Genomic DNA, 19,797 nt, shown 5'->3' with positions numbered 1-19,797 from the left:
TAATTTAAATAGACATTGACACCAATATATAAAAAGGTATAGCACAAACCAATACTGTGAACTAATACTGTCATTGATATTGGTTATTTTATTCATTTTCTTTATTTCTTTTTAGTGGGTTTGTCCTTTTGAAATATGAGCATTTAGCTGTATATGAGCTGTATGGCTATAGAAAGTATTTAAACTGATGGGTTTTTATCCCTGCTTTTCCAGCTAAGACATTTAGGAAATGATGAAGTACACATTGTCTGGTCAGAGCATACTCGAGATTATAGACGGGGAATAATTCCAACAGAATTTGGTGATGTTCTTATAGTTATCTATCCCATGAAAAACCATATGTTCAGTATCCAGATCATGAAAAAGCCTGAGGTAAGGGGTTTTTTTCTTTTATGTTTCCTGCATATGTTTAATATGAACTGAGTTTTGTTTTGAATCTGAGTTTTTGGTGTAGTAGATTGACCCAACAAGGTGATGTGTCTTTATCATTGGCAACTGCAGTGGTGGTAGGAGGAAGAGGAACTCAGTGAGTACAATGCATAGTGAAATCAGTAACTTGAAATTGCAAAGGCCTGATCCTGTCAAGCATATCTGCTAACATCATAAAGTGGAAACAAACCTAGAATATTCTGCGTAATCATTTAAATATTAAGATAAACTTGGTGAACTTTTTTATCAAATTTGATACGTGACTGTGGGAATTGAATAATACCCTGCTCCAGCTTTCTCCATCCATGTCATATTCCCCTTTCTTCTCAAAGCTAGTTTTCACTTTCTCCTTGACTCCACACAAGAATTTGGAGCTTAATTTAGCTAAGCGAGACCATTCAACTCTTAGGCATATGAACACACAGTCTTTCTAATGACTGTTCCTCAAATGTCTGTGCTGGCCCTGTTCTTAAAACAGTGGTTTAGGGTAGCAAACAGTGACTGAATAAAAGTAGTCATGAGTGTTTGTCCTGCATAATTTCTGTGTGTGATGTCACTTGCCATGAATTTCTATACTTTAAATATTAAAATTACTTCTAGAAGCACTAATATTAATAAATGAGGTATGACAGAAATAGGATTCCCTCTATATGATGACTGCCTCTATCTGATGATAGGCATGAATGATACCCAGTACATGGTCTTGTTATTACTGGGTTACTTATGTTTTTAATTAATAAATATGTTATTTCTGTTACTACTTTAAGTACAAAGAGCTGCATTATTGGGGGTGTGGAGGTTAAGAAGGAAAAAGAAAACTGCCGAGAGCAGGGATTGTTACTCCAACGAGAGGTCCTTGTATGTGAAACATGAAGTGCCTTCTGTCAGATTTCAGTATTCTCAAAACTACATTAAATGACTGATGGCAAAAATAATACAGGGATCTAAAATTCTTTTGCAGCATTGGTTTCATCTTAGCAGGAAGAATATTTAGCGTACACTCTGCTCCCTTTGCTGACCTGATGCACAAACTTTGCTCTTCTTCACACGCTTTATGGTAGCAGCTTCAGAACTTCATTCACATGTACAGGAAATGAAGATAGTTACTAGAGTTTTAATTTCTTTTTTTTTTTTAATTGGAAAATGATGATTGATTAGAGAAAAATGTAATGCAAAAACATAACATCCATCTGTTCTGTAAACCTTTTGAGTGCTACCTGTACTAAACATCAGGGTTTTCTACTGATCTCACAAGTAAGGCTTTACACTTAGGGTCCAAAGAGGCCAAACTTTCACCACAGATTTGTCCTGTAAAGGGCTTGCAATCTGTATAGATACCATAGAAAGGAAGAAGAACATATAGAAGAAGAAAAGAAAATGGAAGGTGAGGGTCAGTCTACCAGTAATTGTATGACAGTTGCACATTGAGTTGGTCCTTATGGACATGTTGTATCTAAAGCTATGATAAATATTATTTTAAAATTTGAGTAATTATTCCTTTTGCTTACTACCACCTACAACATTGTCATCTAGCCTTTCAACCTCATAAACATCATATGCATGACTGTTCCTAGGATTTTGGCAGCAAATGTTGGAAATAAGCTTTGATGAGACGTAGTATTCAAATGGTTGCTTAATTTTCTTCAAATGCTGTGTTACCTGTTACCAAGGATATCAAGCAGTTATATGGCTGTATATTTCCACAAGAGAAAAGGTCTGTCATGGAGCACAATAACTGGTCTGATTATCTAGCAATGAGGAGAAAAAAAATTATATATTTGAGTGCTCTATTGTTAATGTTGATTGCTAATTGTTATAGCTAAGATCTTGCTTTATGCTGAATTTCTTAATTTTTTATTCAGGTTCCATTTTTTGGTCCACTCTTTGATGGTGCTATTGTGAATGGAAAAATTCTTCCTATTATGGTTCGTGCAACAGCTATAAATGCAAGCCGTGCATTGAAATCATTAATCCCATTATACCAAAACTTGTATCCTTTCACTCAAATGGTTTCAAAGGCATATACATTCCCTTGCAGTTCTACAGATATGATCTTCATGTTTTCTATCATCTTATATCTTTGTCAGATTAACATAAGGAAAATATTTTCAATTTTTTGTGGTGATGGTGCCTTTAAGAAACTTAAACCCATAGAAGACAATTCAGACGAAGACCAGCTTTTTTTAATTAAGTGGAGAATAGATACAGTGCTGAAAAATCGCCTGTTTCTAAGATTTCATAATATGTACTTATCAATTCCTGTTAAACAAAATTATTTTAATGACCATTTTGTGAGTAGACTTTCTAAAATAGCAATGTCATGGTATTAATAATCTTTCTTTTCTTAAAGATATTTAGTATTTATCCAGTATTAATGTGACTTAGTTTTGTTTTCTAGTTCCAAGAGGGATATGAGTGCTGTTTTCCTTCAAGATGAGAAATATGTTCCATTTTTGTCATACGGATTTTGTTATTCAGCTGAGAATACAAAGGTGTTGTCAAAATGATGTTAGTGTCTTTATAAAGATGTCAGGAAAGGTTATCTTATTTTTTTTTTGGTTGGAACTGAAATTGTAGGTTTTTGAAAGGGCTGCTCTTGGAAGAACAGATTTACCAACCAGAAATTAAACAACATAAGGTAAGTCAGTCACTTATACCTCTCCTCTTCTTAAGATTGAGATCTGCTGTATACCTGTTAGTTAAATCAACAAGAGCAAACTATTTTTTAATTTCATAAATAGAAAGGTAAGTTTAAATTTTGATCCAAAAGAAATTCTGTGCTTAATTTCCACCCAAGCTGTAGATACTTGTATTTGTCATGTGATAGATTGATGATAAAATACTGTTTTTTCTAAGGCTGACTGTTAATAATCAGACTTTTGGATTAGATATGATGAAGTGGATTTACAGATGAATGATGGATGGTGTTTGATGTGATCACATTAAATGACGTTTGTGCCATTTCTGTAGATGACAGATGTTGATTCATTGTATTTTTATGTTTGGAAAGGTCCGATCTTTTTGTCATTACTCAAGTGGCTTGATCAAAGAATTTTAAATGTATTATCATCATTATACCATGAAAAGTGATGGCTTATAGCATTATATTGATGTATAGTGATGAGCAATTGGAAAACAATTTACTTTGAAATAGCAAACTTTCAGTACCAAAAAAACCCACAACCATGTATGTTTAAACTTCTTTACAGAATATGGAAGTTGTAATAAATTCATTGGGCATAGCTTGCCAGTTCAATGCCTAGGAACTGGCCAGTTCCTAAGAGCTGTGTATTGCACGTTCACTTTTAATTCAGTTCTCCAGATTGTACTTTTTATATGCATCAAAGCACTGCATGTCATTTATGACATAATGTGGCCTCCATTAAAATGTTGATATTTCTCTCCTAGTATGGTTAGCATGATAACTGGAAAGCATTACGTATGTTTAATATTAGATACTATTGGCTGGTGGGTTTCGTATTATCACTTGGTGAGCTTATGAAGCACCAGTTAATTGGGCACTGATGTTAAAGGGCAGCTTTGTTAAGTAGTTGGTGGAATTCTTTTTCCACCTGGCTTGAAGTATCTTATATTCAGTCCTTTGTATAATACTTTGAAAATTCAAATGGGGGTGTGGGCAGTTCTTCAAAAGCTATTTGCTTGGCATCAAGTTAGAAAAAACTCTACAAACTTCCCTGGCTTGAATTAGGCTATGGTGGAGTCAGTTGTGTCAGTGGAGAACAGCAAAAAAATGTTGAACTTCAGAGTCTGGCCTGGCTCTCAGTGGTTTAAAAAACTCTTGATTAAAAACGTCGTGGACATGCTCTTGGTGTTCAACCCATGGCCAGATTTGAGGTCAAGAAGGAATTTCCCTCATACAAGAATGGCAAAGACTGGTGGGTGTTTCCTGTAACATGGACATGGTCTGTTAACTAGGAATATTTGAAAATTGAATCTAATTATGTTCCTGCAATAGCAGGGAATGGAAGACGTCAAGGATTGTCTTTAGTGTCTCCTGTTTTTTCCTCTGGCGTATTTTAGCTATGGCTGTAGCAGTTCACTACTGGCTTTTAAGTTTGTTGTGGACTGAAGGGTGTGGGGGCAGAAGTATTTTATGGTCTGTGGTTAAATAGCTTTAACTATTGGCGGGAGACCCCGCCAGACTTAATGTCTCTTGCAGAAGACAGGACTTCTTGATCAAGGTGCTGTTTCCTTGTGTTGGAGTGTGGCTGGAGCAAAGAAAAAGAGGACTCAGAGTGGTGGAAACAATACATTCGAAGAGGGAGGAAAAAAGGAACAGAAAAGCTATTTTTCAGAAGGTACACCAAAAGCAGAGACCCAGCTGGAAAAGTGAAGCTGATAATCAAGGCTTCCCACGTGTCCAGGACCATAACGGTGTCAGTGAAGGAGAATTCTGAAGTGATCAGCTCAAAATTAATTTATGTTTACTTACTTATGAGTATCTAATATACTGGAGCAGCATTAGTTCATTAGGAACTCTGATGATGGTTAGTAGAAATTCAGTTTAATGTGGATCTTGAGGGAACAAGAATACTTGAGACTTCTTTCAAACAGAACACATTTCAAGCCCTACACTTCTGTATTAGCTCTCTTAATTTCAAAGCTAGCATCAGTGTACGGGTGTCTCTGTGCCTGCAGGTGTGTGGTTCATTTCACTGTGCTGTGTAATACTTGGTGGGCACCTTTTGAGTCAGTGTGGAGTTGATGCGGGTATGTACGTCTGTGCTTATCTATATCTGAGAAATATTTACAGTGTCACGTTGCAGAGCTTTGTGGTGAGGATGGATCATAGTAAACTCTTAATTAAAAAGTAGGACTGTGTTGATTTGCTTGTATATGGGATGTGAAGAAAGTGGCACTGAGTTTGGCCCTCATACTTCCAAGGAGGGCTTATCCATCCTCTGAGTTAGTGCATTTTCTAAGTGCAGACCTGACTGAAAAAATCAGCTGTCATTTGTAATCAGCGGGGATATTCAGTCCTCTTCATGTAACCTGATTGCAACTTTTTCCTTATTGCACTAGTCTGTTAATCATGATGTGGCAATGGGTTGTACACGTGAATAGTATAATAATGGTTGCATGGATACAGGAAATTCGGCTCATCTCCCTTTTATAGTCTGCCCCGACTTTGAGCATGTATTGTACAGTCTGAAGTAGCTTTCTGAGATTGACACATTCTGTCAATCACCTTCCTCTTTTTGACATTATTTTGATACTTCTGATGTCAAACTGAGATAGCAAAACATTTTGAAGATTTGATTTTTTTAATGATTTTTAAAGGTTTCATCTACTGTGTTTTTATTCTTTGCTCAGAATACTATAACAATATGTTTCTGTATTGTAGTATTTTAAGATTAAAAATTTACTATATTTATCAGCAAACATCAGTTGGGCATGGCAGGTATCCTGCTTTAGCTTGATGCTTGACATTTGCATTGCTGCAGCTGCATGAAGAGAATATTGCCATTTCGGGTGGAGTTTCTGCATTGATTTGTGGAATTTGCTTTAGTTTACCCTTCGAGGATTCTGCAGTCCCTCACTATCTTTTGGCGGACTGGCTTTCTTGTAACGGTACCCCCTGACCAACAGGCGGCATACATGCACACAGTAATAGGTGACACGCACAAAACACTTGTATTGTCTTGCTAATGAAGCAGCAGTACCCCCTTCTCTATCTCATAGCTAATGTGTTTCTTCTCATTGCATTTGTCGTTGTAGTAAGTACATGCTTATCTCCTGAATACACTCCAGCTGCACATATGCTAGGAAAACTTCTAAGACTCATAACTGCAGGTGTAATAATGGGACTGAATGTTGAGAACAACAGTTTTCACTATGATGTAGAATAAGGAGACCAATGTTTAGGGGATTATTAAATACTCTTCATTTACTAAATTGCATTGAAATTCCTGATAGGAATAAGTTTATTCATGGCTTGCATCTCAGAGGAAGCAGTTTGTCACATTCTGAATTCAGAATCTACCATATGTAGGAAATGGATCAATACTAAATATTTTGAATAATAGAAAGAGTGGCTTCATATAAAATTTTACTTGAACTTCCTGAATAAACAACAGATGTTAGCCAGATGCCAAGAGGTGCACCAAGATAATGTTCTTTACTGAGTGTAGGAAGCACCTCCAGTGATCCAACTTGTTAAAATTATTTATGTTATACAACAAACCAACTAGAAACCTTGTGGGAGTGGAATTCCAAATGGGAAACAGCTTGTGTTACTTTTTACACATCGTACACAAATTTTGGAGGGTTAACAGTTATTCCAAACTATCTGCACTTAAGGTGCAGTTAGTGCAAATAGTGCAATTCAGACACCGTAATGCTTGCTTTCTTATGTAGTATTCCCCTCCCAAAGGATGCTACCTAATATGTAGCTAGACACACAGCAAGAAATTGTATTTAGCATCTTTTAAATCTAAAATTCATTGACATTTTAGAACACCCAGAATATAGGTGTTCTATGTATATAATCATCATAGCATAATTTTCACCTCTTTATAATAATCTACAAAGTTTTGACCTAATGCCAAGGTGTCATATGAAACAGATTAATTTAAATGGCAAAAATGTAATGCTGTTTTAATTATTCCATCTACAAAATATTATAGAATAAATCTTAATTTAAATTATTTGATAAATTAATCTTTTTTAATCAAAACTAGAAAATTTACAACCCCTATTTATTTTGACATCGTATTCCTAAACAATTGGTACTTGATGCATTGTAGCTAACCTTTTTAGACAGTTGTCTTCCAGAGAAAGGGAAGATATTAACTCCATATGGTATCTGACAGGACAGTAACTTCTTTATGAATAAAGTAACGTGTTTGAGTGGTTTGTTAAAAGTTTCCTCTGTATTAAAAACTCATAGCTCAGAAGAAGCTTTCTTGCTTGATGTGATACTCACCTGCCCCAAGAGAGGGTTTTATTGGAACTGGTAGTGTCACTGTTGTGCCTGTTTGACCATCACCTGCCTCAAGACAGAATTGCAGACATTGGAAAGCTTATCTTTAAAAAGAAAGTGTTTGTTATTAATGACATATAGTGAGCAAAGAGTATTCTTCAGATTCTGTGGCCACATTTGTCTCATTTAATTAAGAATATTTGTTTGATTTACATTTTCAGACTGGAATTTGTGAAGATTTTGGAGATTTCTCATTAATCCAGAAACTTAGAAATTAAAGCTGGAAAGCACTAATTTTGGCAATGCCATTTTCCCTTCCTCTAAGTCCAGTAAGTTTTCTATCTTATAGATGCATGAGCATCTGTAAGAAAAAAATGAATACAGCGATACTGCATCAGTGATAACTGTGTATCAAATGGAAAAGGCATAAGGGGTGTTCTCTCTCCTTAAATATGTATCATTAATTAATTTTTCTCAGTGCCAATAATTATCGTAGAATCATAGAATGCTTTGGGATGGAAGGGACCTTTAAAGGTCATCTAGTCCAACCCCCCTGCAGTTGGCAGGGACATCTACAACTCGATCAGGTTGCTCAGAGCCCCATCCAGCCTGGCCTTCAATGTTTCCAAGGATGGGGCATCTACCACCTCTCTGGGCAACCCGTTCCAGTGTTTCACCACCCTCATCGTAAAAAATTTCTTCCTTATATCTAGTCTGAATCTACCCTCTTTTAGTTTAAAACCATTACCCCTTGTCCTATCGCTACTGGCCCTGCTAAAAAGTCTGTCCCCGTCTTTCTTGTAGGCCCCCTTTAACTATTGAAAGGCGGCAATAGGGTCTCCCCGCAGCCTTCTCTTCTCCAGGCTGAACAACCCCAGCTCTCTCAGCCTGTCCTCATAGCAGAGGTGCTCCATCCCTCTGATCATTTTTGTGGCCCTCCTCTGGACCCGCTCCAACAGGTCCATGTCCTTCCTGTGCTGAGGACCCCAGAGCTGGACGCAGAACTCCAGGTGGGGTCTCACCAGAGCAGAGCAGAGGGGCAGAATCACCTCCCTCGCGCTGCTGGCCACGCTTCTTTTGATGCAGCCCAGGATATGGTTGGCTTTCTGGGCTGCGAGAGCACATTGCCGGCTCATGTCCAGCTTTTCATCTGTCAGTACCCGCAAGTCCTTCTCCTCAGGGCTGCTCTCAATTAATTTTGGTATAGTGAAAGGAGTAATGCATGCCATTATAATTGCTCCTCTGATATGTTCTGGGTTTTAGAATTTTTTTGAAATGCCATATGCCAACATTCTCGGCAAACTTCGATGTATTTCTGGCAATACAGTTTTGATACAGGATATTTAATAAGGTTTTAACATACCTGTTACTGAATTTTCTGTCATCAGAGATGAGAAGAAACAGAGCTTAAAAATAATGCTTGATACACTTTTTAGATACTACTCTATATGCTTTACAACAAATAATTAAAAATTTCAGGATTTCAGTGAATATTTATCCCATCCCTGAATCATACCATTGTAGCCTTATCTGATACGAGTTCAAGTAAGAGCCATGGATGAGTTCATCATATGACCCCTGCTGTTTTTTCCAGAAGAAAGCAGAGTTATTTCTAAAATCTGTTTTGCTGTTTAGCAATGGAAATTGTTTTTGAAGTTCAAGCAAGAATCATAAGGTAGAGAATATGATGTTCAGTCTTTCCTTTACTATGACTTGCTCGTTTTTGCTGTTCTCCCAAATCCTAGTTCTGCTGACAACTCACTTGGATCTTCTAATAATTCAAAATGTGATTAATTAAATGCGTGCATACAGTGGTATAACATGAAAAACTGAAGATTTCCAAGGCATTTGTAAGTATCTGATTGTTTTAATGGACAGTTCAGGTATTTCAGTTTCAAGGAATCACGTGTAACAGTTTCTCTGTGCATTATAAGAAGACCTAAATATAAGAGGAAAGTTTTATGTCTCTATATAGAGTCATGTATGTGTGTGTTTGTGTGTGTATGTGTATGTCTACTTGTAGGTAGGCAATGACAGTAATAGCTATTTTTATTATCGTTATAGAATTTTTCCCCTGAGCTAATACATCAAATTAATGTCTTTTCCTTTGATGTCACAAGTATATTTGAACAATAAGAGACTGTTGTAAGGAAAATTCCAGGGGAAATATCAGGAAGATATGGTTTCTCGTAAACCATGGATGGCTAAAGTACTCAGAATGGCAAACCGCTAATGCAAAAAAAGCAAAATGAACAGTACTTAAATAACTGCTGCATTTAAGAATGTTCATATTCAAGATTAGTGTTTTAATATGTTATACAGAAAATTGGTACAGTTTGAAATACCTCATGTAAAGGAATTGTATACACGATGGCAATGCAGTGTAATAGAATCATCTAAAGTAACTTCTGTATGGATAACATCACACTGAAGTTTGCCCAATTAAAAAAAGGCCAAATGAAAAAACAGCTAAGATTCCAAAGCATAAATTGTGCCATTTATGTTTGTTAAGTATGGTTTGAAATCCTGTCTTAGGGACATCTTACCTAACTATATATCTAATGCTGCTCAGTAAATGAGGAGAGTATTGATTGGCATATGCTGCTTAAATCGATCACCTTGACAGCCAGAATTACAGTAATCTGTCAGTATTAATGACTGTCTTTCAAGCCTTGATACCTCTCCTTCGCTTGTCTCGTCTTGCCTCACTTCTGTTTGAAGTGCATTTTCTTGCAACCTCTGGTTTTGTCAGGGTAGGTACTTTTGTAGTGTTTTTTTTGTCCCCTGAGTCCAATTTATTGGCTTGATCATGCAATTAGAGTTAAAATGCAACACCAGGGAGCAAAAGTAGGCAGTGTTCTGAGTAACAATTGGACCTCGGGGGTAGTGCAAGCCTGTTCTCAGCCACCATTTATTAGTTACCTGTTGAAAGAATAGGATTGTTTTGCAATGAATAATTCCAAAGCATCGCTTTAAATGCCTTTGATTTTAGCCACAAGAGACAACTGATTGAACCAACATTTGCGATGGGTTTTTAAATTCTTGCCTTAGTGTTTGTCATATAGACACTTCAAATAACTGCTGGAGAAATACTTGCAGATGTGTGTACCAAGCTGCTGCTTTTACTGCATTTTCATGTAGACATACACATCATTTCAATTGGTTTCCATGCATTTTTCATATGAGGAATAAATTGAAGTGCGAGGCTTGAAAGGTATGTTGTAATGTAGTATATTTTCATGTATATAGTCTGTGAGTTTTTTTGCAAAACACACATACATACTTTTCTTTAGCAGCAGTTCTGGATTTGTACATGTTCAGGTAAACATACTTTCTTCAGTAATTGCCCTGCTTCTAATCCCACAGAACCTGCCTTCTCTACCCCAGGTAGCTCTTTTATCTCTACCTCTTCTTATGGGCTGTCTGCAGATACGAACTAGGATGCTGGGAGCACCTGTTACAGAGGTATAGTGTAAGCACATGGGTTTGAGGGTAATAATGTTGTTGTCATCACAAGGTATCTATAACTTGTTTTTTAATTAGTAGCACAGCTTTATTTATTAGTTACTCTTCCCTAATGAAATACATGAGACTCTCTTGAAAGTGGTAAAAAAGCAAAATATGAAATGAGACAAAACCGATTGACTCTAGCAATACAATTTTCTACTCATAATTGCACTTACAAAGAGCTGAGTGCTCTGTTCATGTTGTAGACAATTATGGAGGAGACTCAAATCTTTTTGTACTGTTAAGAGTAATATATTCTAGGTTCTTTTACTTCTGCATTCTTTCATAAATTGAATTTACCCATCTGAAGTGGGGGTATTGCTTCTGCTGATTTCTGTATAAAATATAGGTAGGCTTATGCCAGTGGCATTCTGTTTTAGAATAAAAGGATGTCAGTGGGCTACCCTGAAAAGCAGTGAAGTGCTTTATCAGCCTCCTAGAACTTCTGAATTTGGATCTGTCAGTACAGATTGCTTGGGGCGGGGGAAGTTGTTCTTTGTTACTGCATCTTTCTAAGGTAGGAAATTTTTGTATATTATAAGCTGAAAGTTAGTAGAGCAATCACTGTTTCATTATAAAATGTGTTTTAAATGTGTATAGATCCCTCTTTTAAACAAAAATTTGCAGGGAGAAGCCTGGGAGTCCTTAAACTGGAATGAAAAAGATAAACTAGTTCGATCTTACACAGAGCTGATTGCTTTGTACGTAACACAAAATGACAGTTTTTTTGTTAATACGTACTTAGCCTTATTAATTAATTAAACGTTTTGGATAACAAAAGCCCTTTGTTAAAATGTTAAGACTCTTGCCCCCTTAAGGTGTTAAAATTCATAGAGATTTCTTTGATAGCTCTCAAAACTCTGTGAATAAAAGCAGGGAAGGTTAAACAATTTTTCCTGATGTTTGTAAGATTTAAATAAATGTTTTTTAAACTATTTAAGCCCTATTTTTATGTTGTAAAAGGCAGCATTGTTTATTGATTTAATACTTTTCTAGTCATAAATTCACCCCTAATAACAGTTAAATGACTTGCAAACCACTTGAAAGATTCGTATGTTAAAACACTAAAAGCTGTGTATATATAAAGAATAAGTATGTAACATTGTGATTGTTGATTCTGATATTTAAATTGGTGGGAAATGGGGGAGATTATTTGTAACAATCAAAACTGACAAACAGTAATGTCTGTGAGATAGAATGATGCTTTTGGGTGAGTTGAATAAGATATTGGCAAACTGTTTCTGCGTCATTCTGCATATGGTAATTGGGACAGTTGGGGCATGCTTTCCAGTGCCAGCAGAGGGATTAGAAGATGATAGGTACCAAAAAAAAAAAGAGGAGATTAATAGAAACTAGCACATCGTTGCCTTTGTTCTCCTACAGGTCTGTATTTCAGTTACTGAAAAAAGGGGTTATATATAATACCTGTCAGTATGTGGAAGTATCTAGCTGGAGATGGAATATACTTCATATAACAATATTCACTAATTAAACAGGTCAAAATTATAATAAAAAAGGGTGTATGTATATAGTTTATTCTGTATGTGCCACATACTTAATAGAAAAAATGGAATAAACTAACATAAAGCAAGGATTAAAAGTTAGTATTACAGTAATTGGAATTACCATATGGTAGCCCGAAGGACGTGAATCCTAATCATACCCTGGCCAATCAAATTAATCTCAATATACTTTCTAGACATTGAGAAAATAGTTTAATTGCTGATTAACTGCACCTGAATAGATTTGTAGGTCACAGATACATCTATCTCATTCTCAATGCTTCTCCTCCCAAACATAGAAGAATGCAGGCTATTAGGAAATCTTTTAATTTCTGCTTGCCAAACCATAGTTACCGTCCATCTGTTCTTGCCAATTGTGGAAAAAGGTCAGTTTTCAGCAAAGCCATGCGTTTCACAGAAGGTATGTGAAGTGAAATTTCACAGGGGACATGATGGATCCTGATTCTTAGTGATAAACCTTTGGGGCCAGCAGGGTTGGCATATGGTTCAGCATGATATGAAGGCTTGGGTTCCCTGGCTTCACTTCTTTGGCGTGGAACTGATAAAACCTGGCTCTTAAGTATTGTTTCGCTGGACACCAATCGTGGGCAGCGGGAACTGCCCATTTAACTCTCTGTGGGAAGGAAGCCCAGGCTGTGTTCACAATAGTGCCATTGTAGTGCTGCAAACTGCTCTCAACAGCTTGACAGCACTGGGGAGGAGGGCGAAGGGGCTGCTTTACTAATTGCCCGTCAAAATAGAGAGAGAGGGAAGTAACTGAAAATTAATATCCGTTTTCTTCATTTAAGTAGAAGCCTGTCTTTGAGTTTTAAAAATCATTTTTAAAATCGACTTTACTGCCCTCCGAAGAGACTTATAAGTAGATTATCTCGTACCGGTACTGCAGCATCCCAGGGTAAAGAGAAAACATTCTCTTCAACTATAAAAGAAAAAAAGAAAGGTAGTTGTAAAGTTTATTAAAGTACAGACTGGAATTAATGACAAAATTTCTCATGTGAGAAGTTTTCTTTGTTACTATGTCATATGGAATTGCAAATTAATACGTGCAGTCTTTTTGCTGGACAGTAATGTTAATATAATTTCATATTTGTGTAATTTTACAGTTTGTAGCGATGTCTTCATGAAAGACATTTTCCTTACTGTTTCGCTCATCGATAAATATGTCCATATATGCAGAGAAAGTATTTGAGATAGAAATTTAAACATTTGAATGTCCAAACAGTGGGCTGAAACATTCATGCTAATAGCAGAGAGCCAGTTTTGCTTCTGTATTTCTATGCTCATCAACCTTAATTACTCGAGTTAAAACTGATGTAATACTGAATGTCAGAGTCGGGATAAATCCCTCTCCCAAAATCAGGAGTATACAGGGCTGCAGTTCCCCCTGGCCTGTACTATTCCACATTATTTGTGGGCTGAAGCGATGGCTGCAACGCCTTAACATCTCTCATTGGCACATTTGGTGCAACATCCTTAATAAACTTCAGTCCCTTGGCCTGCTGGCCCTTTGCCTCCCCTGCTGCCTCCTGCAAACCCGCTGCTGCCAGGTGAGCGGCTGCCTGCGAGCCGCTCTGTCTGCCGGCAGGAGCATCGCTCCAAAGAGGGCCTGAAGCAGTGGCCGCTGTAATGGGCTTCAAAACAATTAGCACAACATACCTTATAGGTTCATTGATTCCCGTCTTGGACACATTAGTAAGAAAAAATCCTCCCTGGAAGCTGGAGTAGGAATTCTGCCTGCGTAAGGGCTTCAGCACTGTTTCCTTCACTGTTTTGTTTTCACCTCCGTAGCCTGTTACTAAAACATGGAGGAGTGGGGTATTGGTAAATACTGCCATTAGTCATCTGACTTCTTTAATGAGTAATCTGTTGCAGTGTTGAGGTATTTGTCCTTCCAATACTGCTAGCCATTTGATCTTACTATCGCTTTAATTTCATGCTAAAATGCAGTTCAGGGTTTGTAAAACCAACAACGCACGGTAAATGGTAGTGCAACGGAGACTTTCTACTATATGTTTGTGTTAATACGCTCCTGCTATATTTCAAACAGATAATTCATTGAATGCCCATTCTTCCTTTTACTGCAGAGTAGATTATATTTAAGTCAAGATTAATGGATAGATTCTGATGTTAAAACCCAGTCTCTGAGCCTGTCATTCCCTAGAGGCATATAGTGCATTAGTTTAAGCCAATATGCTGCTTATCATAGATACTATGACACTGTCTTAAATGACAGTTTACTGCACGTTGTTACTGCTTACTCTGCTAATAAAATCACTATATTGTGTTCTTGATAATTACAATATTAAATAGAAACTTAATTGGATTACTGCACATTTAGATACAGATAGTTCTTAAGTAATTGTCCACTGTAAAATTTCTGATACTCATTTTTTCTCTCATGAGGTGTGTTCTGTCAGTGTCTAAGCTTAATACTTAGTTCAGTCACTTTAGCTGAAAAAGTGCCGAAAAGAGATCTACAATGGGATTTTTCGGTGCAAAGGAATATTTTTTTATCCCATAGCTTTTCACTTGAACCTTGTTGTTTTTAAAATCCTTCCATAGGATGCTTTCATTTCCCAGTGTCCTTAAAATAAAATAACTTCTGGGTTCTACAGAGTAGAAGAATTCAGTAAGTATTGTTAATTCAGATTTTTTTCCCTTAACTTTGAAATTGCTAGAAGTCTGACCATCAGTTTGTCATTTTTGCTGCCTAAGCAGGTGATCAGAATTAGAATTCATTCAATTCAGTAAGTGTAGCCTCATAATACTTTTACATGGTTATCTTAAAAAGATAACTCTTTTATATAGCTGGGTTTTGTATAGTTTAATTCTGGAGAATATTTATACTAAAATTAAAATTCATGTTAAGTCCATTACACTTGCACTTTAATTCTACAGATCTCTGTAAGTGCCTTTTGTAAAGGAGCTTGGTGCAGAGCGGTTACATTTTTCATTTCATAATTGAGTGTTTTAAGTGGTTAAGCATAGTCCAAATTTTATCCAATTCCAGCTTGTGTTAATGGTGCTACACTCACACTGCCTTAGCACCTGTTATGGATTTTGAGTCATCTGGCAGCCCGTGGGACTTAGATAAAGAAGTACCAGGTGTCCTGCCTGTCTCTTAATTGAGACGCAATGTAAACAATATAGACTTGGCAATATGGTTATAGGAATGGATTAAAGCCCAGCTTTGTCTGTGCTGATGAATCACAGCTTTTTCTTCCTAGATGATGTTATAAACCACTGAAGAATTCAGTTAGCTGTAAGATCTGGTGGAACAACATAACAAGAAACAATAGATCAGGGATTTTCCTGGAAGGACAGTACTGCAGAATGTTAAATGTATTGGGTTTTCCTATGAAAATATAAGCATCGCTTACAATTTCTTGCAGTAATTTAGCAATTTTGAAAGTGCTCACACTGTAAAAATGAAGATTCTTATAGAAATTCAGATAAAGTCAATGCCTTTCAATATATAATGTGTTAGTAAAGTAGGCAGAAACCAACAGCATTGACTTAGAAACACTCAGTGGCTGCAGCTTTATCTAGCCTATGCTTACCTTGCAGGACTTTTAACCATTTAACCAGTAATCTCCTTTAGCTGTAAGATTAGTACTCTTAGAGAAAAAAGCCTCTAAATGGCAAAAATATGTGTTTTTATAGTTTGCCCAATAACTTTTAGTTTATTACAGATTTATTGAACTTTTTAGTAGCATAAAAAGTAATTTTCATTGTACTCATTTAAAGAATGATGCAACTATATGCATTGGAAACAGATTTCAAGATCTGGAATGATGGGATTAATTCATATGGATTTATCTATTATATATTCCTTTGTTTTCTTCATAAAGAAATATACCTCAGAAATTGCTTCAGAAAGCCCTTTTGTAGTTACAACTTGTGTTGAAAAATATTTTTATTAAGGATGTTAGATATTACATTTAATGTTTGCTTAAATTCTGCAGTCTTAGTCTGTTATTTGTTTTTCATATTTTCATTTTTTATGAGATAGCTACATTCATTAGTGGATTGTCATATATGTACATCACTTATTAAAATTTGTAATTTTGGATAATTAACACTCAGTCCCTTCTGCAGTTTCAAAATATTTTGATGAAATGCAACTTAAAAGTTTACTTTTAAAATACAACTTTGAGTCATCTGAGTTTTATGTTCCATTTTTATGAGGAAGAAAATAGGTTCTTACATTTTATTGCAAAAGTGCTGTCATTAGTATTGAAAATACGGTTTCAGTGGAGAGAAAAATCACCTTAGAAGACTATAAAATTATTAATTCTTTCACCTGTTTAGTAGCGTCAGGCATAGTAATTTTTTTTCTTCTCTTTCACCTAAATAACTTGCATCTGATATGAGGAGAATGAATTGAATTCTGCCTTATGAGTCATCAGCGTTGTGCCTAAGTTCCAATTGCATATGCAGAAGCTGCTTTCATTTACAGCATGGCTGTGTAAACAGATGCACAGGGCAAAATATTTATATGCAGTATATTCAGTATTGGCAGTATTTAAGAAATGGAAAAGAGCCCAGGCTGATTTTGAGATATCAAGTTGACTTGAGTAAACAGAAGTTGCAGTTGGAAAAAAAGATCACTTTATTTGTATACTGTGCAAACTAGATGTGGAAATCACTGAAATGCAATAAATAGGGAACACCATGATGCCACTTCCACAGAGTCACTTTTCAGAATATAAGAGAACTTTAACTATTCCTCTCAGTGTGGCCAGTTGATACTGATCACCCACCTACATACAAAACGCAGCGAGTTGCAGGGCTTCCAACACTGGATCAATAGCAGCCCGACTTACATCCCTAATTCTAAGAGCCAACAAAGAGTACAAATTGCTGTGACTCAGTATGAGTTCAGCTGGTTTGACAACCACTGCACAATCTTTTCTTTCAGAGTGAGATTTCCCAGAAAAAAAACTTCCATTTCTGTGATGTGTGGGTTTTGTCCTGTCTTCCTTTAGAAGTCAAATTCTGCTATGGCTAACTTTTCCTTTCAGCTTCTCTAAAACCTTGGTCCTACCCTGTACTTGTTATCTTTTTACTGGAGGCAGTCCTTTCACATTTTGACGTCAGGAATTGTAATTTACTAGGAAAAATCTGCCCCATAAAGTTGATATTTTCATCATTTTAAATACCTCAAACTGTAGCAATTAATTCTGTGGGGTTTGCACACCTTCTCAGGCCAGGGAGCAAGAAACTTAAAATCTCCTGCCAATGTATGCCATTTGTGGTGCCTCACTGTTTCTTTGTTTCCTTTAGTCTTTAATATCCTGGGAGCGTTTTTGTATGTTGACAATACTACAGATTTGTTTTTTTTCTAGAAAAGAAGAGGTGTGCTTCTAAATTTTTCAAGGGGGGTAAACAAGAGGGTGCCATCTTATGTAGCTTTTCTTAAAATATTGTTAATCTCTTTTATATAAATAGTGTATATACGTACCATTAAAAAAACGTCTTGCAGGTGTCTGTTGATCCTACAAGCAAGTATCTCTGGGTGAGGATTTTCATTTTCCAGTTAAGGATGGAGCAGTGCTTTGGTTTCTGCTTGTCTAAATTATTTTCCAAATGCCTGGCTGAAAAAGTCATACCTTCCACAATCATATCAATATATATTGACTGCTTAGATGATTTTGCTAACAGTTGGAACTGCCAGGGTTGCAGCTGTACATGTATTTCTGACAGTAGTTTGTAATTTAACTGGAAAAAGTCCATCTTGCTACTTAGAAATGCATTCTCTGGCTTTTTTCTAAGAGGTGTTTCTAGGCAATCATCAAAAACACCTCTTTTTCCTAGCACCAGAATCAAAGAGTCTCAGGTACTACATACCATCAGTACTGTGATCACATATTCCAATATACAGTTATATTGTGATACACTACCAGGTGTGCACATATCTATAAATACATAAGCATCAAGAGGGAAGATTTATGAATAGAACTTCCATGGAAGTGTCTCATCTTTGGTTTTGTTCAGTTTTTCTGAATGAGAGACACAGTGATGGAAAAAAATTTAGTGAAGAGCCCACATTCTTACTCCCTTTCACAAAGGGAGTCCTTTTGTTATAATTCTGATTATTTTTTTCCTAAAAAAGAAAAAAAAAGTTGTGTTATCAGTCTACTGGAGTTGACCAGCCCATCAGTAGTGGTGTAGGAACGCCTGCAGCATTGTTGAGCTTACAGCTTGGAACTTCATAGTTCTAGGGTATTTCCTGAACTATAGTGATCGTGATGCATTTTAAATTATTCAGGCATCATCTTGCAGTCATGTACTAAAATGGAAGCTGAGGCATAACATTTTATTGTGGTATTTGAAGTGATAAATACTCTCTTTTGACTTTTGGAAAAATACAGGGTTTCTGCCTTTGGTGACTTCAGGTGTTTCATGAATGCATTCCTTTTGAATTCCATTGAACAAATGAGATACTGATCTTTTAAAGAGATTTTTCAGACATTAGAAGTATTTCCATCACCACTTTAGTGTATCAACGAACTGTACATCTCTTCAGCCCTTTTTTAGCTTTCTGTCACTGAGTAGGTTCCCCAGCATAATCCTCCCTGCCCCCAGAAGCTGCTTAGGAAATCTGTCTTGATAAAACATTTTCTGTATTTTTTTTTTCCAAAAGTCTTGAGAGCAGTTAGGCATATAACTGCTCTGTTGATCTGACCCAAGTTCCTCCCAACTGGCTTTACAGGTGCCTGAGTCTAAAATATAGGTGACGAGAATCTCCACACAGCAAATGCCTAGTCTTGGATGCCTCTGAAGTTCACAGGTATCTAAAGCTTTCACTGACACACTTCCCTGGAGATCTGCCCACTTCAGCACACACTAGGGCTGCCGGAGTCCTTGCTGTATCCTGAACAGCCAAATGCCCAGTTCATGCCCCTCTGTATCCATTCAGTAGGTAGCTATTTCTTTGCTCATCTGACCTACAAGGCAGCAATGCTAGGAGTTTTGAAGGTATACTAGCTGGATTAGAGCCCACACAAACACAACAGGAGGTGACTCCCTGGTTATATCAATCAGCCAGGAAATAAGAGAGCGGTTTCCAATTTTGAGAATTGGAACTGCCTCTTACAAAACTGTCCTAACCATTGGGACTGAGGACGTTTTGTAATCAGGCACACTCCGTTCACTGCTGAAATTGCTCTTCGTTTCATAAAATAAGATCTCTGAATCACAGGGAAAGTACATGCTCATCTGTATAGCCTAATGGTTATGGTACTTTCCTGGGAGAGGAGAGTCCCTGGATTCCAGTCCCTGCTCAGGAAGCGTTTGTTATCAAATGGTCTTTGGAGCAGGCACTAGGATTTCTTCTCCAGCCCTTTTGTGAATCTAGCACTTAGGTGCTCTGGTAATAGATAGATTACAGAC

General features: G+C 36.6%; 1 protein-coding gene across 8 annotated transcripts in view; it reads left to right on the top strand.

Annotated features, from left to right (window-relative positions):
- RALGAPA1 (Ral GTPase activating protein catalytic subunit alpha 1) overlaps nucleotides 1-19,797 on the top strand; it is a 138,694-nt gene that overhangs the window by 103,587 nt on the left and 15,310 nt on the right. For all 8 annotated transcript variants that reach the window (XM_087747205.1, XM_087747206.1, XM_087747213.1 and 5 more), the window contains 2 exons: nucleotides 214-372; nucleotides 2,292-2,419. In XM_087747205.1, the coding sequence (XP_087603331.1) occupies nucleotides 214-372; nucleotides 2,292-2,419 (287 nt within the window). The remainder of the gene's footprint in view (nucleotides 1-213; nucleotides 373-2,291; nucleotides 2,420-19,797) is intronic.

Source organism: Nipponia nippon, unplaced genomic scaffold (assembly GCF_047370975.1).
Source record: "Nipponia nippon isolate SJK-2023a ecotype South Korea unplaced genomic scaffold, ASM4737097v1 scaffold_11, whole genome shotgun sequence".
Lineage (NCBI taxonomy): Eukaryota > Metazoa > Chordata > Aves > Pelecaniformes > Threskiornithidae > Nipponia > Nipponia nippon.
Note: the sequence above shows the minus strand (reverse complement) of the source record. Positions and strands in the feature narration are given on the sequence as shown.